This window comes from Harmonia axyridis, chromosome 7 (genome assembly GCF_914767665.1).
Source record: "Harmonia axyridis chromosome 7, icHarAxyr1.1, whole genome shotgun sequence".
Taxonomy (NCBI): Eukaryota; Metazoa; Arthropoda; class Insecta; order Coleoptera; family Coccinellidae; genus Harmonia; species Harmonia axyridis.
In genome coordinates, this window is record NC_059507.1 from 15,407,231 (window position 1) to 15,428,101 (window position 20,871).

The 20,871-nt window shown below is 36.3% G+C and overlaps 1 protein-coding gene across 2 annotated transcripts in view; it reads right to left on the reverse strand.

Moving 5' to 3' along the window:
• Positions 1 to 2,744: 2,744 nt before the first annotated feature.
• LOC123685028 (complement factor H-like) overlaps positions 2,745 to 20,871 on the reverse strand; it is a 35,117-nt gene continuing 16,990 nt past the window's right edge. For both annotated transcript variants that reach the window (XM_045624582.1, XM_045624584.1), the window contains 5 exons: positions 18,416 to 18,634; positions 16,795 to 17,030; positions 7,420 to 7,580; positions 4,131 to 4,324; positions 2,745 to 3,112 (listed from right to left, as the gene is read on the reverse strand). In XM_045624582.1, coding sequence (XP_045480538.1) covers positions 2,979 to 3,112; positions 4,131 to 4,324; positions 7,420 to 7,580; positions 16,795 to 17,030; positions 18,416 to 18,634 — 944 coding nt within the window. In that variant the 3' untranslated portion in view covers positions 2,745 to 2,978. The remainder of the gene's footprint in view (positions 3,113 to 4,130; positions 4,325 to 7,419; positions 7,581 to 16,794; positions 17,031 to 18,415; positions 18,635 to 20,871) is intronic.

Consider the following 20,871-nt stretch of genomic DNA (forward strand, 5'->3'; position numbering starts at 1 on the left):
TCAATTCAGGAATAAAAAAGTTAGTAATCATGGCTCTATACCGATCACCACTGACTGTAACGTTCTGGCCATCATCGTTTTTGATGAAGTACGGACCAATGATTCCACCAGCCCATAAAGCGCACCAAACAGTCAGTTTTTCTGGATGTAACGGTGTTTCGACATACACTTGAGGATTAGCTTCACTCCAAATGCGGCAGTTTTGTTTGTTGACGTAGCCATTCAACCAGAAGTGCGCTTCATCGCTAAACGCGATACGTATTCCGCACAGAACCATTATTTTCGAAATAAAATTTCTCTTTTTGCAAGCGTTGTTCAGGCGTGAGTCTATTCATGATGAATTTCCAAACCAAACTGAGAATAAATCACTTGACAGCTGTTAAATCGGTCGCCATCTTGAACTGTAATGCCAACTCAAAGTTATATACCTCGAAAAAAAACACTCTATACATCATAAAGTTATTATCGATTAAACATGTCAGATTACGAGCCAAATTCTCTTTATTTGCAGGAGGTTTAAATTTTCTGCTTCAATATGAAGAAATCTGCGGCTGAGACTCATCGGATGCTCTCAAATGCCTATGATTTCAGCACTTCAAGAACGGTGATTTTGACGTCGAAGACCAGCATGGCGATGGAAAAGAGAAGGTTTTCGAAGATGCAGAATGGGAGACAATTTTTGAACAACTGGCAGGATCATTGGGAGCGACGTAACAAGCCATTTCAAAATGCCTGGAAGTAATGGGAATGATTCAGAAACAAAGAAATTGGGTGCCGTACGAGTTGAAGCCGAGAGATGTTGAACGGCATTTGTTTACTTGTAAACAGTTGCTTGCAAGTCAAAGACAGAAGGGGTTTCTGCATCCCATTGGGACTGGAGACGAAAAAAAGCAGATATCCCGGCGAAAGCAAAGTTGTACGCCTATGTATATTGATGACATCTATCTATTAAGAAATAAACAGGGAGTAAGGAAATTCGACAAACATCAAGCATTTTAAAACTATGCATTTTAGGCACAACATGACCACTCACTAGACAATCCGACAGGCAAAAATAAATTCAGGGCATGCCATGAATGGACTCACATTGACATTTCTTAAGGTCATTTTAAAAAAATTGAAGTGACTTTCGGACCACGTCTGTAGGGTGATACGCAAATTGCGGCAAATTTGCAGAAGACTTGAAAGCTTTTCGGAATCTTTCAAGATATGATCTTCGACTATTGACTCACTTTGTTTATCCTCTCTTTCCTTTTCCTTAGCTTTTGAAGATCAGTATTTAAGAATTTATTTCAAAATTATATTTTCATTTTCTTTCAAATCGATTTCTCAATTATCCAAACCCTATTAATTATTATTAATTAAACTGGTGCAAATGAATAGTGTGCATAATGCTGTAATTCAAATCATGCCAGAGATACGTAACTGCAAATAATAAAACGGAACTTGCAAGAAACAAATCCTTCTCTACATTCCAAACCACATTTTAGAGTAATAAATACTTCCATAAATCTAATTGATCTCTGGGTCTCAACCAATAATAATGTGATTAACAACTAATTGATTACCATGTATTTTTTCCATTTTAACATGAACAAAACGCCCAGAGCATTTTAATCACAATTACAGAACAAATTCACGACTGTTACAATTATTATCACCTACCCATGGTCTAGAATTACGAATGTCACTTCCCCTATTATTAAGAACTGACCAGGATCGAGCACTTAAAAGCAAAAAATACGCTATCTGATCATTTACCTGGCGGGGAACATAAATGACAAGTCAGCAGTGGTTGCAAGAGACATAATAACATAATAAGGATATTATTTGAATGGGTATAAATTATTCATTCAATAAAACACTCTTTAATTTCAAGTTTGGATCGCAAGAGAAGTGTCTTGCTGAGAGGAATAAAAACCAGAGCTCAACATGCAACCTAATAAATTCTTTTATGAGGTCCTGAACTAAATAGGTACTCTCACTCGAGTTTCACAAAACTTTGGTCAATCGATCAATTCGCCGATTTTAGTTGAAATTCTCTGCTGGATACTTATATGAACATGAACTATCAAATTTGACATGAAGCGCGCGGAAATGAAAACATATCAGTGATACGATATTTCACTCAATTCGCGACTTTCTCCACAAAGAACCCACTTCTTATGTCCCATGGTGAATCAGAGTTTTATATCAACTCAAAATATATTGAGATGAATACCTAAATATATCAGAAATTCAGAAAACAAACTTCAAGCGCGCCAAACGACGTGAAACAACGGATGACACTAGGAGAGCAATAGTTGCCAAACCTTGGATTTCAGCAGGTAGGTACAGAAAATAATAAATATCCTGCTTATTATAAATTTGACAATTAAGAAAAATATCGGATTCCAAATATTCAAATTTGAATATTTAATCAGGAATCACTCGAATAAATATAGTTCATTCAATATAATATACATTCATAACGATATAGTAAAATTGTGGATTTGAAAATATATCACAATCTGATATCCTAATCTAACCATGTTGGGGACATGTAAAAATTGCGTCTACTTTCTCTATTTATGTTTATTACTCTATGGAAATATCCAGAAGAATAGATGCAAATTCCGCACAAAGTTCATTCCATCTCACTAAATGAAATTTTTTTTGCAAGACATTTGAAAGAACTATGTATTTCAGGGGACATTCAATGAATGCAAACCCCTCAAACATAATGAAAAATAAAAAAGCATGAATGGTTCTAATACATATTTATTCTCAACACATAATACTATTCAAGTTCACATAACACTCATAAAATAAATGCATTTGTCATGATAGAAAAATATAACCATCAATAATACACAGAGTCCAATAAGTTGAAACAATAATACAATCAACAAGTAAGCAAGAATATTGGTCATCCCTTCAGCATATTCCTCTTTTATCACTTAATCAACATAACAGAGAGATTATATTCGAGTCTGGCATTAAGAAACCTCTGCCGTAGATCCAGAATTTTTTATGGATGCGTTTTCTTGAATGGTCGGACACTCTACTATCAGAGAAATCGTATCACATACTGGTATTTCTTCTAGCTCGCTCTCTTCCAGAAGAGGAACATCTGAAAAAAATCAAACGAATTTTAAAAGACTAAATTAAGTTTGTGAAAATAGCAGGATTTTTATGAAGTGAATATATACTAAATGACAAAGAAACTGCTTCAGGACGTCTTTTCTGATGAATCTCGATTCTCCTTGGATGCACATGATGGCCAAAGGGTTTTACGTCGTCGGGGAGAAAGACGAGAATCTCAGTTTGATGTTGAGCGTCTTGTACACCGGACAGTAGGTGTTATGGTATGGGGTGCTATTGCACATCTAAGTAGGGCACCTTTAGTCTTTAATCGAGGTAACATAACAACACTGCGTTACCTTCAAGAAATAGTGAAGCCATATGTTCTCCCTTACATTAACCGGCTCGACAATCCAATATTTCAGCAAGATAATGCTCAACCTCATGTTACCAGAGTTAGTTTAAACTTTTTCGAAGCGATCCATGTGAATCTTTTGCCGTGGCCGCCCAGGTCCCCCGATCTTTCGCCTATATATCATGTTTGGAACATCATGAGTAGAAGGCTTTATAATTCATTCTAGCCTCCACGCACTTTGGCGGCTCTGAGACAGTACAGGTAGCTTGGGATAGTATCCCTCAAGAAGAAATAGACCATCTTATTGCATCAATGCTGAGACGTGTTGGGGAGTGTATAGATAATCACGGTGGACAAAAAACACACTATTAACAAATTTCAAAAAAATAAAAATAAACCCTTCGTTTTTCTCCAAATTTCAATCATTTACTCCTTGCTATACTATCTGTTTTACCAAAAAAAAATTAAAATTTAAACAGTTCCTTCTGGGTGTTGCAGTTTCTTAGTCAGTTAGTATATAATGAAATGAAGATAACCTGCCATTAAATATCTCATAAAACACAATAGGCACGTACTGAATGCAAGAAGATTTACTTTTTTCCAAACTGTTTGTCATGACCACGACAAATTTACATTTCGAACAGGCAGGGCTATATTAATAAATATAAATTCTTGTCTTATGCAACATTAATGAACCATCTGATATTATTACCTTCTGTAATGATCACTGAACAAGTATCAAATGAAGCTAAGCTTCCACAGTGAGCTCTGCAAGAAGGTGCCTGTGATCCACTGTAAGAGGAGACTGTGTCCAGTGTCACATTCGTTGAATTTTCGGAAATGGCGACAGTATCAGTAGAACCCATGGAGTCTCCAGCAGATCTTGTACTCGGTGTATGCGACACGCTAGAAAAGAGATCAATATTTCAGACAAATTTATACAGAGTTTTGTGGTATCCAAAGGTGTATTAGGCCAATTGAATAGTCTCCGGTCTGATGAACAGATGGCAGTGGTAGTGTTAAATCCATATGATTTTTAGTTGGTACCAACCTTCAAACGATACGTGTCAAAATTTGACAGCAGTCCGACCATTAGTTTGTGAGATATTGCGTTGTGAGTATAGCTACATTTGTTATTTAAAAAAAGAAGGAAAAAAAGAATTTCTTGTGCTGATAAAATATTGCTTTTTGAAGGGAAAATATACAATTGAAGCAAAATCTTGGCTTGATGGGAAGTTTCAGGGGTCTGCACCAGGAAAATCAACCATCATTGATCGGTATGCTAAGTTTACACGTGGTGAAATGAGAACCGAAGAAGGCGAACGCAGTGGACGCCCAAAAAGGCTGTCACCGACGAAAAATTTAAAAAATTTCACAAAATAATTTTGGAGGACCGTAAAGTGAAGTTGATCGAGACATTGTGAAGATATCCTCTGAACGTATACATCATATCATTCACGAATATTTGTATCAGAAAGCTGTATGCTAAATGAGTGCCGCGCCAGTTTACAATCGATCCAAAGCAACAACGTGTTAATGATTCTGAGTAGTGTTTGAAGCTGTTTAAGTGCAATAAACCTCAATATTTGCGTCGATATGTGACGATGGATGAAACATGGCTCCATCATTTCACTCCGGTGTCCAATCGACAGTCAGATGAATGGACTGCACACGATGAACCGAATCCAAAGCGAGGAAAAACACAACAGTCAGTTGGCAATGTTATGGCATCAGTATTATGGGATGCGCAAGGTATATTATTCATTGATTACCTCCAGAAGGGCCAGACCATCAACAGAGATTATTATATAGCGTTATTGGATAGTTTGAAGGAAGAAATCGTTAAAAAACGGCCCCATTTGAAGAAAAAAGGTGCTGTTTCATGAAGACAATGCGCCGTGCCACAAATCAATGAAAACAATGGCAAAATTGCATGAATTGCGCTTCGAATGCTTCTGAAGCATCCACCGTATTCGCCGGATCTGGCCCCCAGCGACTTCTTCCTGTTCTCAGACCTCAAAAGAATGCGCGCTGAAAAGAAACTCAGCGCCAATGAAGAAGTAATCGCCGAAACTGAGGCCTATTTTCAAGCGAAAGACAAATCGCACTACAATAATGGTATCGAAAAGTTGGAAGTTGGCTATAATCGCTGTATCGCCTTCGGAGGCAACCATGTTGAATAATAAAATCGAATTTTGCCAAAAAAAATGTGTTTTACTATGATAGACCGGGGACTTTACAATTGGCCTGTTATACATCGAATATTTGTCATCCATCCAGGGAATTTTCATCTCGAAAGGTTGGTATACACCGGGTGGGGTTCCGATCGATCGATAACCGTCGTTATCGGCCGTGTATCATTTACAATAATTGAGAGATCGTCCCGTTCGCAATACGTGGCAATGATTATATAGGCGAAATGACTAATGGCCGTTTCACGATCGCAGCGCCGCCAACATGCCTGTCAATAAGCCCCGAATGGCTCGCGGTCACGCTCTTGTTAAAATTCCGGACCGTCTCTCCTTATCTGCGCGTGAAGATACCCCTCGCGATATAAAAAATCGCCTTTTCGATAATTGTGCGAAAATCATTTTTGCACTCAATTTGGCGCTGCAGCAGCAATCGACTGCCGTCGTCCGGCTTTCTAAAAGGCCAATATTTTATGGGCCAATAAATCGATCGCGGAACAATTTTCGGCGGCCTGTTATTACGCGCTCCTCGAAACGGCAGTACGCTAAACGCGGTTTTAGCATACGCTGTCCGATATAATGGTGCGGTCGACCGCTTTCGGCACGCTCGTAAAAAGATGGAGCGCTGCACGGATGCTGCGTCGGAGAAATCTGCGGCGCAAGTTTCAATTTTTGGCGAAATCGAAGGAATTAAAATGGGCGTTCTTAATGGATTCGGTCGCGAGAGTATCATCGCGTGTTTCGGATCGGATTATTCGAGATGCGGAGACGATAAAATTGTCGATCGAATTCGAGCTTGAGTGTGTTTCACTGTTATAGGTTACGTAAGGTTAATTAGATTGGTAGGTGTTGATTTCCGAATAATAATCATAGATAGAAGGAACATATGTCATTGTCAGTAAGCGAATTTGTCCCCAACATGAACTATCAAATTTGACGTAAGGAGGGAAATAAAAACACATATCGGTACTACGATATTTCACACAATTCGCGAGTTTATGCACGAAGAACACACTTGCTATGTCCATAATGAATGAAAGTTTCATATTAACTCAAAATATATCGAAGTTTATACCTGAAAAGATCAGAATACTTTCAAACCACGTGAAACAACCGATAACCGAAGGATCGGTCAAATATTTCTGCAGGTAGATACAAACAATTTTACGTTTTATTATCTGATTCAAATAGGTTTTTTTATCAGGAAGCCCGCTTTATCTGGAAGAGCTGGATTTTCTATGTGACCATTTACGTCCCAAATTAAATACTAAACAAAAAGATTAAGTCATTTACAAAGATCTTCGGATGGATTTGACCAACAGACAGATAGACCCAAAACCAAATTTCTCTTTTTTTCAATATGGTCTGAAATGTATTATACAAGTCGACTATCTCAGAAGTGATCACAAAGCTTCCACTTCCTTCGGTAGACTTTGCATCAAAATTGCCCATCTATCGATTAAAATGTGTGCTCTTAATACATAGTTCTGCCAAAAGCTTTAATTATTCGTATTGTTCCACAATAAATTGTTTTCACTTATTTCAAGACTTCAAGCGAGAAATGAATTCAAATTCAAATTGTATTAAATTCGGTTTTAAATATGTAGTTAAGCAGGCTTAAGTATCTGATGAATATTTTCTAGTCCTTCGAGCCGGATTGCAATCTTAAATGTACCTAAAATCATAATCCCTCCTTGGGTTTTTGTTCCGAAATATCAGAATCTTATATTACCCTTATGTCTGAAAATATGTAAAATTTGAGCCGATAGCGGTTTCCAACGATGATAATAATAATATTATTTTTTTACTTACAACGAACCGTGTCTACCATTGTGTAGCATATCTGAATTGGGCGAATTTCTATTTCGTCTTCCAGTAATATGTTGCCAATGAGGACGTGGTGGCAATCTGCCAGAAGATGAATAATTAGGAGGTCTATCTCTCACAGCTTCGTCATAAGTAGGAAGGCTATTCTGAAAATGAATTAAGAAAAATAATCGAATCATAATCCCACCGCAAATATTGACAAGATTATATTTATTTTTCGTGATTTCAGGAAGGATGAATTGATTCATATTTCACATGAAACACAATGGCAAATATAAACACAATACAAAAATAACACTACTGATGGATTACTTATACAGGGTACCAACTTTCAGATATTTCATTCAACCAGCATTGAAATTGCCAAAAATAAATTCTTTATGTGCACCACATAATGCTTTGTAAACCACCAAATTACAATCTGATTATTTTTCAGGATCCGACCGAAACCAAGAAGAACATCGTTTCTGTGCCCGATCCAACCATAGAATAAACTCAGCCAAACCAGCTAATAAAATTATGGAAATTGAGTTGCCATCTCCGATTCGAGTCATATCACATCAGAGTGCATATGCCTACAAATCATGAGTCTAGCGTAAAACGCAAAAATCAGTTGTATTCTATATCCGAATGTTAACTATGTACTACCGAATTTGAGATATTTCATTGAACAAGCAATTAAATTGCCAAAGGAAAATTTTATATGAATGAAATTAATTTCATGGCATTCAGAAAAACTTTCAATTCTGAAAAATCAGAAAAAAGTACCTCCTCGAGCGGGACTCGAACCCGCAACCTCCGAATAACAGGATCAACGCTCAATCCACTAAGCCATCGAGAAAGCTGAAGATTCTCCGCGATGGCTTAGTGGATTGAGCGTTGATCTAGTTATTCGGAGGTTGCGGGTTCGAGTCCCGCTCGAGGAGGTACTTCTTTCAGAATTGAAAATGTGTCTGAATGCCATGAAATTAATATTAATTCCATTTATTAACACACAGACGTTAAACGATATTCAACATTTTTTATGTGCACCACCCAAAACTTGGTGGTTTGTAAACCATCAATTTACATTCTGAATATTTTTCAGTCCGACAGAACCCAAGAAGAACGCCGCACGTATGTCAATTTTAACGATCTACGCGGCCAAAAATATTTTCTCACTTTTATCATTTATATTCGGTATTTATCGTTTCTATGCAGTATTATATGTCTGATTAAAGATTTTTTAATCAGTTCATCTCGTAAAATGTAAATAAAAAAACATTGGAATAGAAAAAAAAAGTCGTCTTGGGATTCCGTAAATGAAAAGCCGTGATATTGAAAACAAATGTTGGATTTATTTCATTTTCACGTTGAGTGAAACAATTTCTCTGCAAAATAACATAAAAAATTCATATCTTTGTGAAGTAATAATATTTTTATTCAATTAAAGAGTCATCTTCCTCGCAATCGGGTTCGAGTTGGAATCTGCCGGCAATAGCATTTCTATTGTGTCAGGACAAAAACTTTTTGATATTGATGTTTTTTTGGGCCTCAGACTGCTTATCAATGGATCCGAAGTCAATAGTAATCTGTGATATACATCAAGGTTGTACTGTTCTCTAGAAAACTTTCTGGCGAAATTCTCACGATATACGCGGAAATGTTTATTAGGTGCTTCTGCAGCCTCCTCCGACAATTGACCTATTGGTAGCAAAGCTTTTTCAATGATAGTTTCTCCATGTATTAAAATCGTGGTTCAATTGTTTTTAAATTATCATCACTAGTGCAATAGTTCGATGGTAAGTGATTTTCCAGATAATCGAGTTTTGCTTCAAAATTTGGTAAATTTTGGTCTTTCATTATTCCATAAAGGTAACTCCGGGTAACAGTTTTCACACTTGATGTTCCGGCAGTTTCTAAAATAACGAAAAACAATGATTAGCGAAATAATAAAAAAATTGAAATTTTTGTTGAAAAAAACTATGTCGTTAAAAATCGCCCTATTTTTATCATCTGCAAATTTCTGCAGGAAATTTTTGTGACATTTACTAAGGAAAGGATGATAAAAAAAAGAATAATCACGGGGTTTAACGGAGGACTGCAATAAATTAACTTTTGAAGTTTAAAGTTACTTCAAAATTTGTTTAAGAAAACACTCTTTGTTATATACTACGTAAATATACTAATTTTGCATTGAGGCTAAGTAAATTATATTAGAAATGAAGAATATTACCAGGGTTATCGAAATCCATCATTTTCACTCCAAAAACTGACACCGGTAAAGAAATATTTATGTTCAAATTTGTTGTTGTTTCAAACTCTGTGATCTCGAAGAAGAGCGCACTGGTTGATTGGTCAAGTTCCAACTATCCGTGCACGCTCAGGATGTACCTGGGGTGGTTATAATGAGTGATTTAGGATTACCTGGAATGTTTTCTAATCGACGATAATTTGTTTTAAATGATTATCGTTAGTTTTTAAAATCCAATTTTGGCCGCGTAGATGGTTAAAATTGACCTATGTGCGCCGTTTCAGTGCCCGATCCAACCATAGAACAAACTCAGCCGAACCGTCTAATAAAATTATGGAAATGGAGTTGCCATCTTCGAATCGGATCGCGAGATCAGGCGTCCAAGAGTCACGTTGCCCATTCCACGCAAGGTGGAAGGTTGCACCGACGCCGATTGTACCAGATTGAACTAATTGCGATTTATTGTCGATCGGATTTGTTTTAATTGAATTCCAGTCATTTGCTATTTTTACCCCTTAATTACCTGATTTGCATCCGTTTGTCCGCCGTCTCGAACGCAGCAACGGATCTCGGGGCGGGCCTTGATCCTAATTTCCGAACGTTGTATCCTCTGTTACGGTAAACGCCATTGTGCGTAATGTGTGGCGAACGGTAAACGAGAGGAGCAATGGAGACTTGTACCGAGTGGGCCATGTAAAAGTTCGCATTCAAAAATTATACATGTAGACAGCAACATTGAATATTGAATTAGTTGAAAAATGCAGGGTGACTTTTACCCTGTGATTGAAATGACTTGAAAGGCACTGAATGTCAGATGTCATTTATAAAGTCCGCCACCGTTGCAGTTGTCAAAAATGTGCCGTTCTCCTGTCCGTTGGCTCTAGCTTTTCTTTTGTCTTTTGATAAAGTAGCGAGAATTGTCATGGACGAGCTACCTCACTAAATCTAAGTTGCTGATTGACTCTTTATCCCGATCTGATAGGGTTCAAATGACCTCCTTTAAGGGACTTTTCGGAAAAAAACATCTAGCTGAACGGTCATTGAGTAGTACAGTCATTCACAAACGATCTTTGAATTTGGAGTACAAGTTTTGGACGCTTGTATCTGGTAGAAGATTCGTCCTAGTGTAGGGATTCTCTAACTAATCGGTTGGGGTATTTTCACGCTCTCACTAAAGTTTTGAGAAATATTTAATGAAGAATTTTCTTCAACGATGAAGCTGGGCATTACGAATGAACTAGGACAAGTTGGAGGCGGTCCAGAGGAATTTATTTTGAACTATCTGTATCTTGTTGAACTTTGTTTTTGATAGCGCGAAAGCCCAAGACGTTGAAGCTACAGTGGCACTGACAATAGTTTTGTATGAGATCAACTTGTTCTGGACAGACATGTACCTACGAATATAATTTAGCAAGCTGGTGGATGAAATAAGAAGAAGATCAACAAACACTGAAAAATTACCCAACCGAGAGAATAACTCAAAAATGGTATTGGAGTTGACTAATGAAGCAGAGATTTTGGAGATGATAGGTCAATTGAAATCACACAAAGCACCTGGATTGGATCAAATATCTTCAATAACCTTAAAGCATATTGGTCCAAATATAGTTAAGCCATTAGTACACCTTGTAAATCTCTCAATAAAAAGTGGACAATTTCCGACGGTATTTAAATCGGCCTTGATAAGACCTCTATTTAAGTCTGGAAGTAAACAGCTTATGAATAATTACCGACCTATATCTCTAACCTCGAACTTATCAAAAGTTTTCGAAAAAGTTGTTCACAAGAGAACAATGAAGTTTCTGGATGCCTATAATGTCCTGAGTGATCGGCAGTATGGATTTCGGAGAGGAATTTCAACACAGGACGCGATAGCGCATTTGACATCTATGATATATGACTGTTTGGATAGATCTAAACCATGTTTATGTATATTTCTCGATATAGCGAAGGCATTCGATTCGGTCGATCATGAGGAGATGCTCAGAACTCTGGAGGACTATGGTTTTGTCGGGAATACACTGGATTGGTTCAGAAGTTTTTTGACCGGGAGAAGTCAATGCGTTCAGATTGAGGATTCGTTGAGCTCATTCACTGCCGTCACTGTTGGAGTACCCCAAGGTACCATTCTCGGCCCAATTCTGTTTCTATTGTACACGAACTCCTTATTTGGACTTGAGACAAGGTCAAGAATAATTTCTTTTGCGGACGATACCGCAATGTTTCTGGAGGCGGAGACATGGCAAGAATTGAAAATGTTTGCGGAAAGTGACTTCAACTTAATATCAAAATACCTACGGTCTAAAATTTTGACTCTGAATATAGAAAAAACTGTTTTAGTTCCTTTCAGCAACTCTGTCGCATTTTGCCCCACTTTTACATCATTGGTGGTTGACGATCACTGCATGATACACTCAGCGGACACGGTAAAATACCTGGGTGTTGTGTTGGACAAACATCTTAGATGGAAACAACAAATTAACAAAATAGTCCATAAATTGAGAACTCTGATACAGAAATTTAAAAATCTCAGAAGGTTTTGCGATGCCCAATTGTTGAGAACATTATATCTGGTGTTGGTGCAGCCTCATTTGACTTATGGTTTGCTGGGCTGGGGAGGAATTGTTAAAACTCATTTAAACAAGCTCGAAATAACACAGAAGTGGATTTTGAAAATCATATTGAACAAGCCCTATCGATTCCCAACTGACGAGCTCTTCAGGATTGCCGCTGTAATGGATATGAGGCAGTTGTTTTTCCTGGCGCTTGCGGTTCACCAGAGGAAGAACATTATGTCTGCAAGTTTCAATGAGCATGGTCATGACACCAGAAATAGAGGACAGCTCATATTATTGCCGACCTCATGTGGGACGAAGGGTCAGAGATCACACCTGTTCCTTGCGCCTCGAGTTTATAATGGTATCCCTCAAGTTTTGAAGATTCCTAGTATAATGACTGCATTTAAGAAGAAAATAAAAAGTTGGATCCTGAGTCAGTCAAGACACTTCATAGCCAGTATAATCAACATAAAGAACACCTATAACATACCGAATCAGTAGTCCTGGAGTCGTCAGTCTACTCGTGTGGCACCTTTAATCTGCCGTCTGTTGAGAATTCGTGGAAATTACGTCAAGACTTTTAAACTTGTACTTTTTTTTTTTTTTAATTCTCACACAAGGTTTAATCCTCCGGGAGCTCACCTTCGAGAAAATTTGATTTCTGTTTGTTTCATGTCACGATTTCCTTTTTTTTTCTTTCAATATTTTCTTACATTGTAAAATGACTGTATTTTGTTTTGAATGTAGACTAATCATGAAATAAACATTATTACTATTACTATTACCTTTTTTACCTTTTTGAAAGACATAGTCCAGGTGATGGTGGAATGAAAGCAACTTTGCTTCAGCCGTTTTGCAATAGATGGCTGTAGCGGTAAGTGGTAGTCGAAATAAATAGATCATACAATAAGCTTAGGTATTTGTAAACATAACGCCATCGAAATATCAGTCGATTTGTGCCTGCATCATAAAGTTATTCTCGATTAAACATGTTAGCTTACGAGCCAAATTCTCGTCATTTGCAGGAGTTTTTATATTTTCTGCTTCAATATGAAGAAATCTGTGACTGAGGCTCATCGAATGCTCTGAAATACCTATGGTGGGGCCGCTATTAGTGAAAGAACGTGCCGAAAGTGGTTTCAAGGCTCCGAGAACGGTGATTTTGACGTCGTAGATCAGCAAGTCGGTGGAAGAGTGAAGGTTTTCGAAAATGCAGAATTGGAGGCAATACTTGATCAAGACTCGTGGAGTGATCAAAGTCATGCTCAGTATTTGGTGGGAGCAGCTCGGCCTAGTGTATTATGTGTTGTTTAAACCGACAGTCACAGGCGATCGTTATCGAACGCAATTAATGCGTTCGAGCCGAGCATTGAAAGACAAACGGCCGCAATACAACGAGAGTAATGATAAAGTGATTTTACAGCATGACAATGCTCGACCACATGTTGCGAAAGTGGTCAAGACATACTTAGAAATGGGAAGTCGTATACCTCCCGCCGTTTTCTCCAGACGTTACTCCCTCGGACTATCACTTGTTTCGATCAATGGTATACGGCCTGGCTGACCAGCACTTCCGGTCTTATGAAGAAGTAAAAATTGTATCGATTCGTGGATCGCTTCAAAAGTTGATCAGTTTTTTCAACTTGGGATTCGTATGATGTTCGAAAGATGGGAGAAAGTACTGACCAGCGATGGACAATACTTTGAATCATAAATATATAACCAGTTTTCTACAATAAAGCCTCAAATTTCGGGTAAAAAAGCCCAAAGCAAAGTTGAACGCCTATGTAATATTTTTAAATGATTGAGAATTTTAATAGTTATTAAGATTATGTCCAATATAGCTTCCTTTATGTCAGTACAGCACAGTTTTATGGATCGGCGAGGATCCAACTTGAAACGATTCAAAGTGCAAAAGTAGACTTTTTCTAGCACTTGATAGTTATCGAGACTAATACCGTTACATATACATAATACAATTCATCGACTCAATACTATGGGCAAACCGGAAACATTTCATTTCAAAAAAAAAAAAAAATACCGCTATATTGGTAAAGACTCAACAAATATCTTACTTGAAATTCATCAACTGCATCGAAACGAATCTATCGACTTTTTAACCGACCTGTTGAAATCAGGATAATCCGTATCAGTATTGTTTATCGTTTTTGGTTGATTTAGTCAATCGTACAATCGTGATCCGATCCTGAAAAACCTTTCTTTCGATTTCTAATAGAGCATTATTCCTTGCAGAGAGTCGAATACTACGCGCTTGCACATACCTAATGAACAATTAGAATAGGTAGAGACCCTGATATATGAAACTGTCGCCTTTTAGGGAACAAGTTCGCCTAGATAACACATTGCGGAGTATAACGTGATGTTATAATCCTGAGAAGACGAATCCATATATATTTCGTTTTTGCCTGTTGACAACCTCTAATTTTCTCAATCGGATCAATGAAATTGACTCCTTTCTATTTCTATTTGCATTTGATCTTCTCATGATGGATCGTATAAGTGGAATATTTCAACATTGAGAAGATTTATACATACAGGGTGTCCCAAAGGAGCCACCCTTGATATTTCCCATAATATAATAAATAGTGAACATATTCATATAAATTCCGCTACTTATTATACAGGGTGTTTCATTGGGAAACGGAAATACTTCACAAGTGCATAGGTGGCACCAAGGAGGTTCTGGAGATACCCCATTTATTGGGTCTTATTGTCGGCGTAGCCGAGATACAGGGTGTTTTATGAATTTTGCCGGTTTCTTTCTGAGGACATATCAAACAAACCACCCGGTATATTTTCTTCATATTTGGCAAATATGTTCCTAATTGAGAGCCCAAACGTATCATGCAATAACTGCCTTGAAAATCCAGGTCCGGGTTACAAACAAATTATGAATCGTTTGAATCTTCGTAACAACACCCTGTACATCGGAATTTTGAAAATATGTTTCAATATTCGGAAACACCACTAAAAACTAAACTGAGACGTGTACTTCAAATTACCGCGCAGACAGTTTTACTGCATAAATTTTCAACATAAAATTGAAGTTTTTAAGAACTTGGATACCTGAAAGTGGTTTAAAGTGACTTTTAACAATGAATTATCAAAAATTTTCAATCCATAATTATTTCAAGATTACTTTGTAATTCATTTTTACATTGGTTTTTCTTTTTATAGCTGTATACCATTTCAGTTTTCATTTTTGAGTTACTCTCTCAGTCTCTCGTCGTTTCTCATTACTGCACAAATTTTCAACGAAAACGTGAATTTTTTGAGAATTTGGTTTGCTGGAAGTGGTTTGAAGTAACTTTTAGTGATTAATCTACGAGTTAGTTATTGAGATCATAGTCCTCTTTTGTGTGTGAAGTCTATTGTTTCTTTCAGCAGAGCTTTTCACTACTGCGAATAATCATAAAATTTCGTATTCAATCAAGTAGGTTGACAATCATCACTTTGACAGAAGACCATTGTTGTTTATAATAATTCAGATTAATTACTTATTTTGTTATTATATTTTTTTGTTCATAATTGTTTCAAAATATACGATATCAACCTAATGCAACTCAATCCTCAATAAATAGAAACTGAAATAGTATACAACTATAAAAAAGGAAACCAATGTAAAAATGAATTACAAAGTAATCTTGAAATAATTATGGATTCAAAATTTTTGATAATTCATTGTTAAAAGTCACTTCAAACCACTTTCAGGTATCCAAGTTCTTAAAAACTTCATTTTTACGTTGAAAATTTGTGCAGTAAGACTGTCTGCGCGAAAATTTGAAGTACACGTCTCAGTTTAGATTTTAGTGGTGTTTCCGAATATTGAAACAGATTCTCAAAATTCCGATGTACAGGGTGTTGTTTCGAGGATTCAAACGATTCATAATTTGTTGTTAACCCGGACCTGGATTTTCAAGGCGGTTATTGCATGATACGTTTGTGCTCTCAATTAGGAACATATTTGCCAAGTATGAAGAAAATATACCGGGTGGTTCGTTTGATATGGCATCAGAAAGAAACCGGCAAAGTTCATAAAACACCCTGTGTCTCGGCTACGAAGACAGTAAGAGCCAATAAATGGGGTATCTCCAGAACCGCCTCGGTGCCACCTATGCACCTGTGAAGTATTTCCGTTTCCCAATGAAACACCCTGTATTATGACAAATTCATTGGGACACTCTGTATAAAAAAGCAGTAAAAGCCGATGTATCTGCACACTTAATGGAATTCTAAGTTTATGGGAATGAATGTATAACATTCACGAGTTGTGAGTCAGTTACGCAAGTAATATGCTTCTTACAACTCTTGCTATACAGAGTTAGAACTATTTAGAGGGATTCTACAGGGATATCGAAAACCGTAAGATATACAGGGTTGCTTAAAATACAAAAAAGATGCGTTATTTAAGGATAAGTGTGTTGGTGTGAACAGATCTAAAATATCTCCAATGGTTCCCGAGATATCTCGAAAAAACTAAAATTCGAGATTTTCATTAATGAAAAACACGCGCTGAGAATAATTCAAAAACTGATCACCAAAACTCACCCTTTGTCCATGCATCCCGTCAGCAAAAGCGATCAACGCTAATCTGTCGGGTTGATGAAGAAGAATAGTGTGATCTCCCATATCTGGACCCTGCGCTGGAGGTGGAATTGTCAATTCTCTTAGTATTTGTCTCTTTCGTCTATAGATTACCAGTAAGCATATAACCAGTAACGAGCTCAATACTACAGTTCCGGTAACTAGAGATATCAGGAAAGCATTCAAAGGGTTGTATTCAGCTGAAAAAGAAAAATAAAGCTTGGAATGTACGCTGAATTGATTTTGGTTTAGAAGTTCAGACTTCATGCGAAAAAATAATAGACACCTTCTAAAGAGTAAATCAGTTTCTGCATGATCAGACAAGCTGGGGAATTCAACTCAACTCCTGGCACGTTATTTTAAATTCACAATTTTGTTCTTACACACGATATTCTAGAAATTAGCAAATACAGCAGTCGTAAAAAGGTAAAGTTGGAATTTTCTATACCGTTGGAAACCTGTTTCAGGTTTACTGCATGAAAATAACCTGTTTTCAGGCTGAAAAACATTCGACCAAACTTCGAAATTTCCTAATTTGATTTTGAACTATTCTTTTTGAATCTACTCAATTATTTTGTATAAGACATTTGACGATTCACGTCGAAAAAACTACAAATATCTCGAAAGTAAAGAATCACATTTCAAGCAGAGAAAAATATATGTATAGAACATTTGTTTTTGTAAATTATATTTCATGAGAAATCAGTGAATAATTATTTCATTGTGAAGAGGAAGATGAGCTATTAACCATGGAAAACGATATCATCCAAATGGCCGGCACCGCTACGGTTGCAGCACCATATCCTTTTCATGGAATTTTCCATAGGCTATTCGCACATTTGCAGCTGTATGTTCTCGATAACTTCACAAATTCCACGTTCAAGGTCTTAAATCAAGATTTTTTCATTGTAAGTGATCGACTGGCTTGAATTATTGTATTTACTGAACTTCAAAAGCCTCAAGTCTTTATGCAAAATACGGTGTGATTTCATCTGTGGAATTCCCAAGATGGACAAAGAATCGATAAACATAGGTTTTTGTAAACACAACGGGCTACTGCATCAATATTCTCAGTTGTTCTTAAGCGACGCACATGGTTCCAACTCATCACATCCCCAACTTGCCCCAATAGCTCAAAATTTTCCACCAGTGTCACTTTTGCATTAATTCGCTTTTTCTTTTTGGTGTCTACAAAATTTTCAAGCGTTTCGTAGTAAATTTTAATAATTTGCGTTATTGAAGCGTGTATCGTTCCATTTTTGATAATGGTGAAGTTTTTACTTGTCAAATGTCAAAAGATGACAGCTTCGAGAATGATCCCAGAGAGCGACCTTTTCAAAATGAAACCTCTTTTTGGAAAACCTTCTATTTGAACATACGACACCTGGCTTACGATCTTGAAATGTTATAATACCACCACCAGTAATTTGTATTAAAAATTGAATTGCACTTTATTTAAATAAAGAATCGGCAAGCTGTCAAGAAGTGGTTCTAACATTAGGCTGCCATATTTCCTGACAATTTTTTTCAAAAATATGACCGAGACAGTTGAAAACGATACTTCCTTATCAATATACAATCTTACTGTCATAAGTAGCACTGATACAGCTTGGAGGCATGGAGGGGTACCAGCACCCTCCTTCCAGACAGGTCAAAACTCCAGTTCCTTCAAGTATATAGTCAGAAACGCACTCGTAAGAAACTTGCGTTTTTGGAGGAAATCCAATGGTATTCTTGAAGCCAGAAATTATGGCTACCGAGGCATAATCCACTGAAGGTGGTGATGGGCAACCTGAAGAGGGGCCTGAAAAAAAAAATAAACTGGTCAACAGAAAAACTCAACAATTACCTAAAAAAAAAATTAGTCCAAATGAAGTCATAATGAAGATTACAAGATATCGTTCAGTTAATATAATATAGCAAATGAATTGCTCCTTGAATATTTTCCTTGCAAGGAATGTATGGTATATTTTGTCATCTATTTTCAAATGACCTCGTGGAGCTATACAGAAAATTTCCAAGAAATAGTAGTCAATAATTCACTATTTTTGTTTTATATCTCTTTAAAAATTTATTGGTTCTTTTCTCAATTATTTCAATGATGAATTTAAAAATCATGGAATTACCAATTTTTCAGAATCACTACTTTAAGGCAATTGTCATTTATCGCTTTCTTTTTTGGTAATATTTCCATTTATTGATATTGTGAATTTTTAAATTGAAATACACGAGAACGTTTAATTTTTTTTAATTCTGAATAGATTGTTTGTATTTTTTCATCAGAATTCAGAATGTAAAAAATCCAAAAGTTTTGAAATTCATCATTGAAATGAAAATGTGGAAAATCGCTTGGACCCGTCAATTTCTGATTCGAGGGGAAACAACTTTTCCGCTATTTTCATTCCCATAACTTCAACCCCCAAACGGAGGTGAGCACGACCCCTTAATTTTGAATAGGGATGAGGGGTGTTGCGATAACTAATTTTGAAGATAGTATCGAGAAGTTGTTCCCAATCGTATCAGCTCCGAGAGATTTTTCACATTTTCATTTTAAAGTCGGAAAATCGAGCTGTTAAGTTTTCGTTGTACCACCTAGTTCTAGTATTTGTTTGTAACTCTGAGTGTACAAATACAAATTATAGAATTTGGTCTGACTCTTGTTACTTGGGAGCTCTAGCTACTACTGTAAACATACTACAAAAATTTCAATCAGGTGTTTCCAAACTGGAGGATTCAAGGTTAAATTTCACAAATTTTTTCGTATCTCAATATTTTTCAATTTTGAAAATTGTTTGAACTTCCCCCAATATTTTTGATCATAGAAACCGCCAATTCTAAGACGCTGAGAAGTAGTGTTGAAACCTTGTGGTTAGATAGATAGATAGAATTTATTGGTCTCATAATATCAAATGACATAAGACAAGTCAGAATAGGAACAAATTAAAGATTTAAATTAAAACTGAAACCAGAATTTATCTTGAAATTCAAGAACTAAGCAATTATTTCAATGAACAAATACAGTAACGCAATAAATAAACATATAGAAAATACTAAAAATCACTAGAAACACACAGGTAAGTCAATATTTAAAATCAAGCAAAGTGAATGTAGTTGTCCGGACATAGTTCAATGAGTTTTCTCAAAATATTCCTCAACAGAATAGAGACACATGTCAGAAGATAGTTCTTTATTACCTTTTTAAATTTATGCCCTAAGGTAATTTTATAAAAGAAAAATATATCTAAGATGTTTCTACAGCAGATGCTGCTTCCTTATATTTTCCCTTATCTTTGCCAAGAGCAAGTGCACGTCCTTTAGCTCTACAGTCAATGATATTTTTACGGTCTTTATCCATTTTAAGGATATATATTACCCTAAGGTAATATCTTTAAAACATTGTGGAAGCCTTTTATAAAGTTTAATTCCCATTACTACATGTGATTTCTTACATATTTCTATTCGCTGGTAAGGTATAGAGAAGTTTGATTTATATCTTGTGTCGTGAGCATGAATGTCACTATTCTTTAAATAGCTGTTTTTATTGATATGCACCGATGTGATCTAATCCAATATATAAATGCCATACACAGTTAAAATTCTCAGGTTGACAAAAACAGGCCGACAGGCGTCTAAAAATGAGCCATTTGAAATACACCTTAGAATTCTTTTCTGTAACAAAAACACATTTCAACATGAGGAGAACTTCCCCAAATACGAATCCCATAACTAATCCTAGATTGCATTTCACTGAAATAAAGTAAACGAATGTGATCTACATTGAGTGTTTTCCTCAAATTTCTAATTTGAAAAGATTTGGAATTCAACAACTTTGATAAACTTAGACAAATCCAAATCAAAAAACACTCTCAGAAATTTCACATTTTCAGTTTTTGTTATATTTGAGTTGTTAACCAATATATCAAAGTTAGGGGAAAAAGTTTTTTGGCGAGGATGAAATGCAATGAAATTCGTTTTAGTTGGATTAAATAACAAAGATTCATCACTAGACCAGGCAGAGAATTTCAATAAAGCATTCATAAT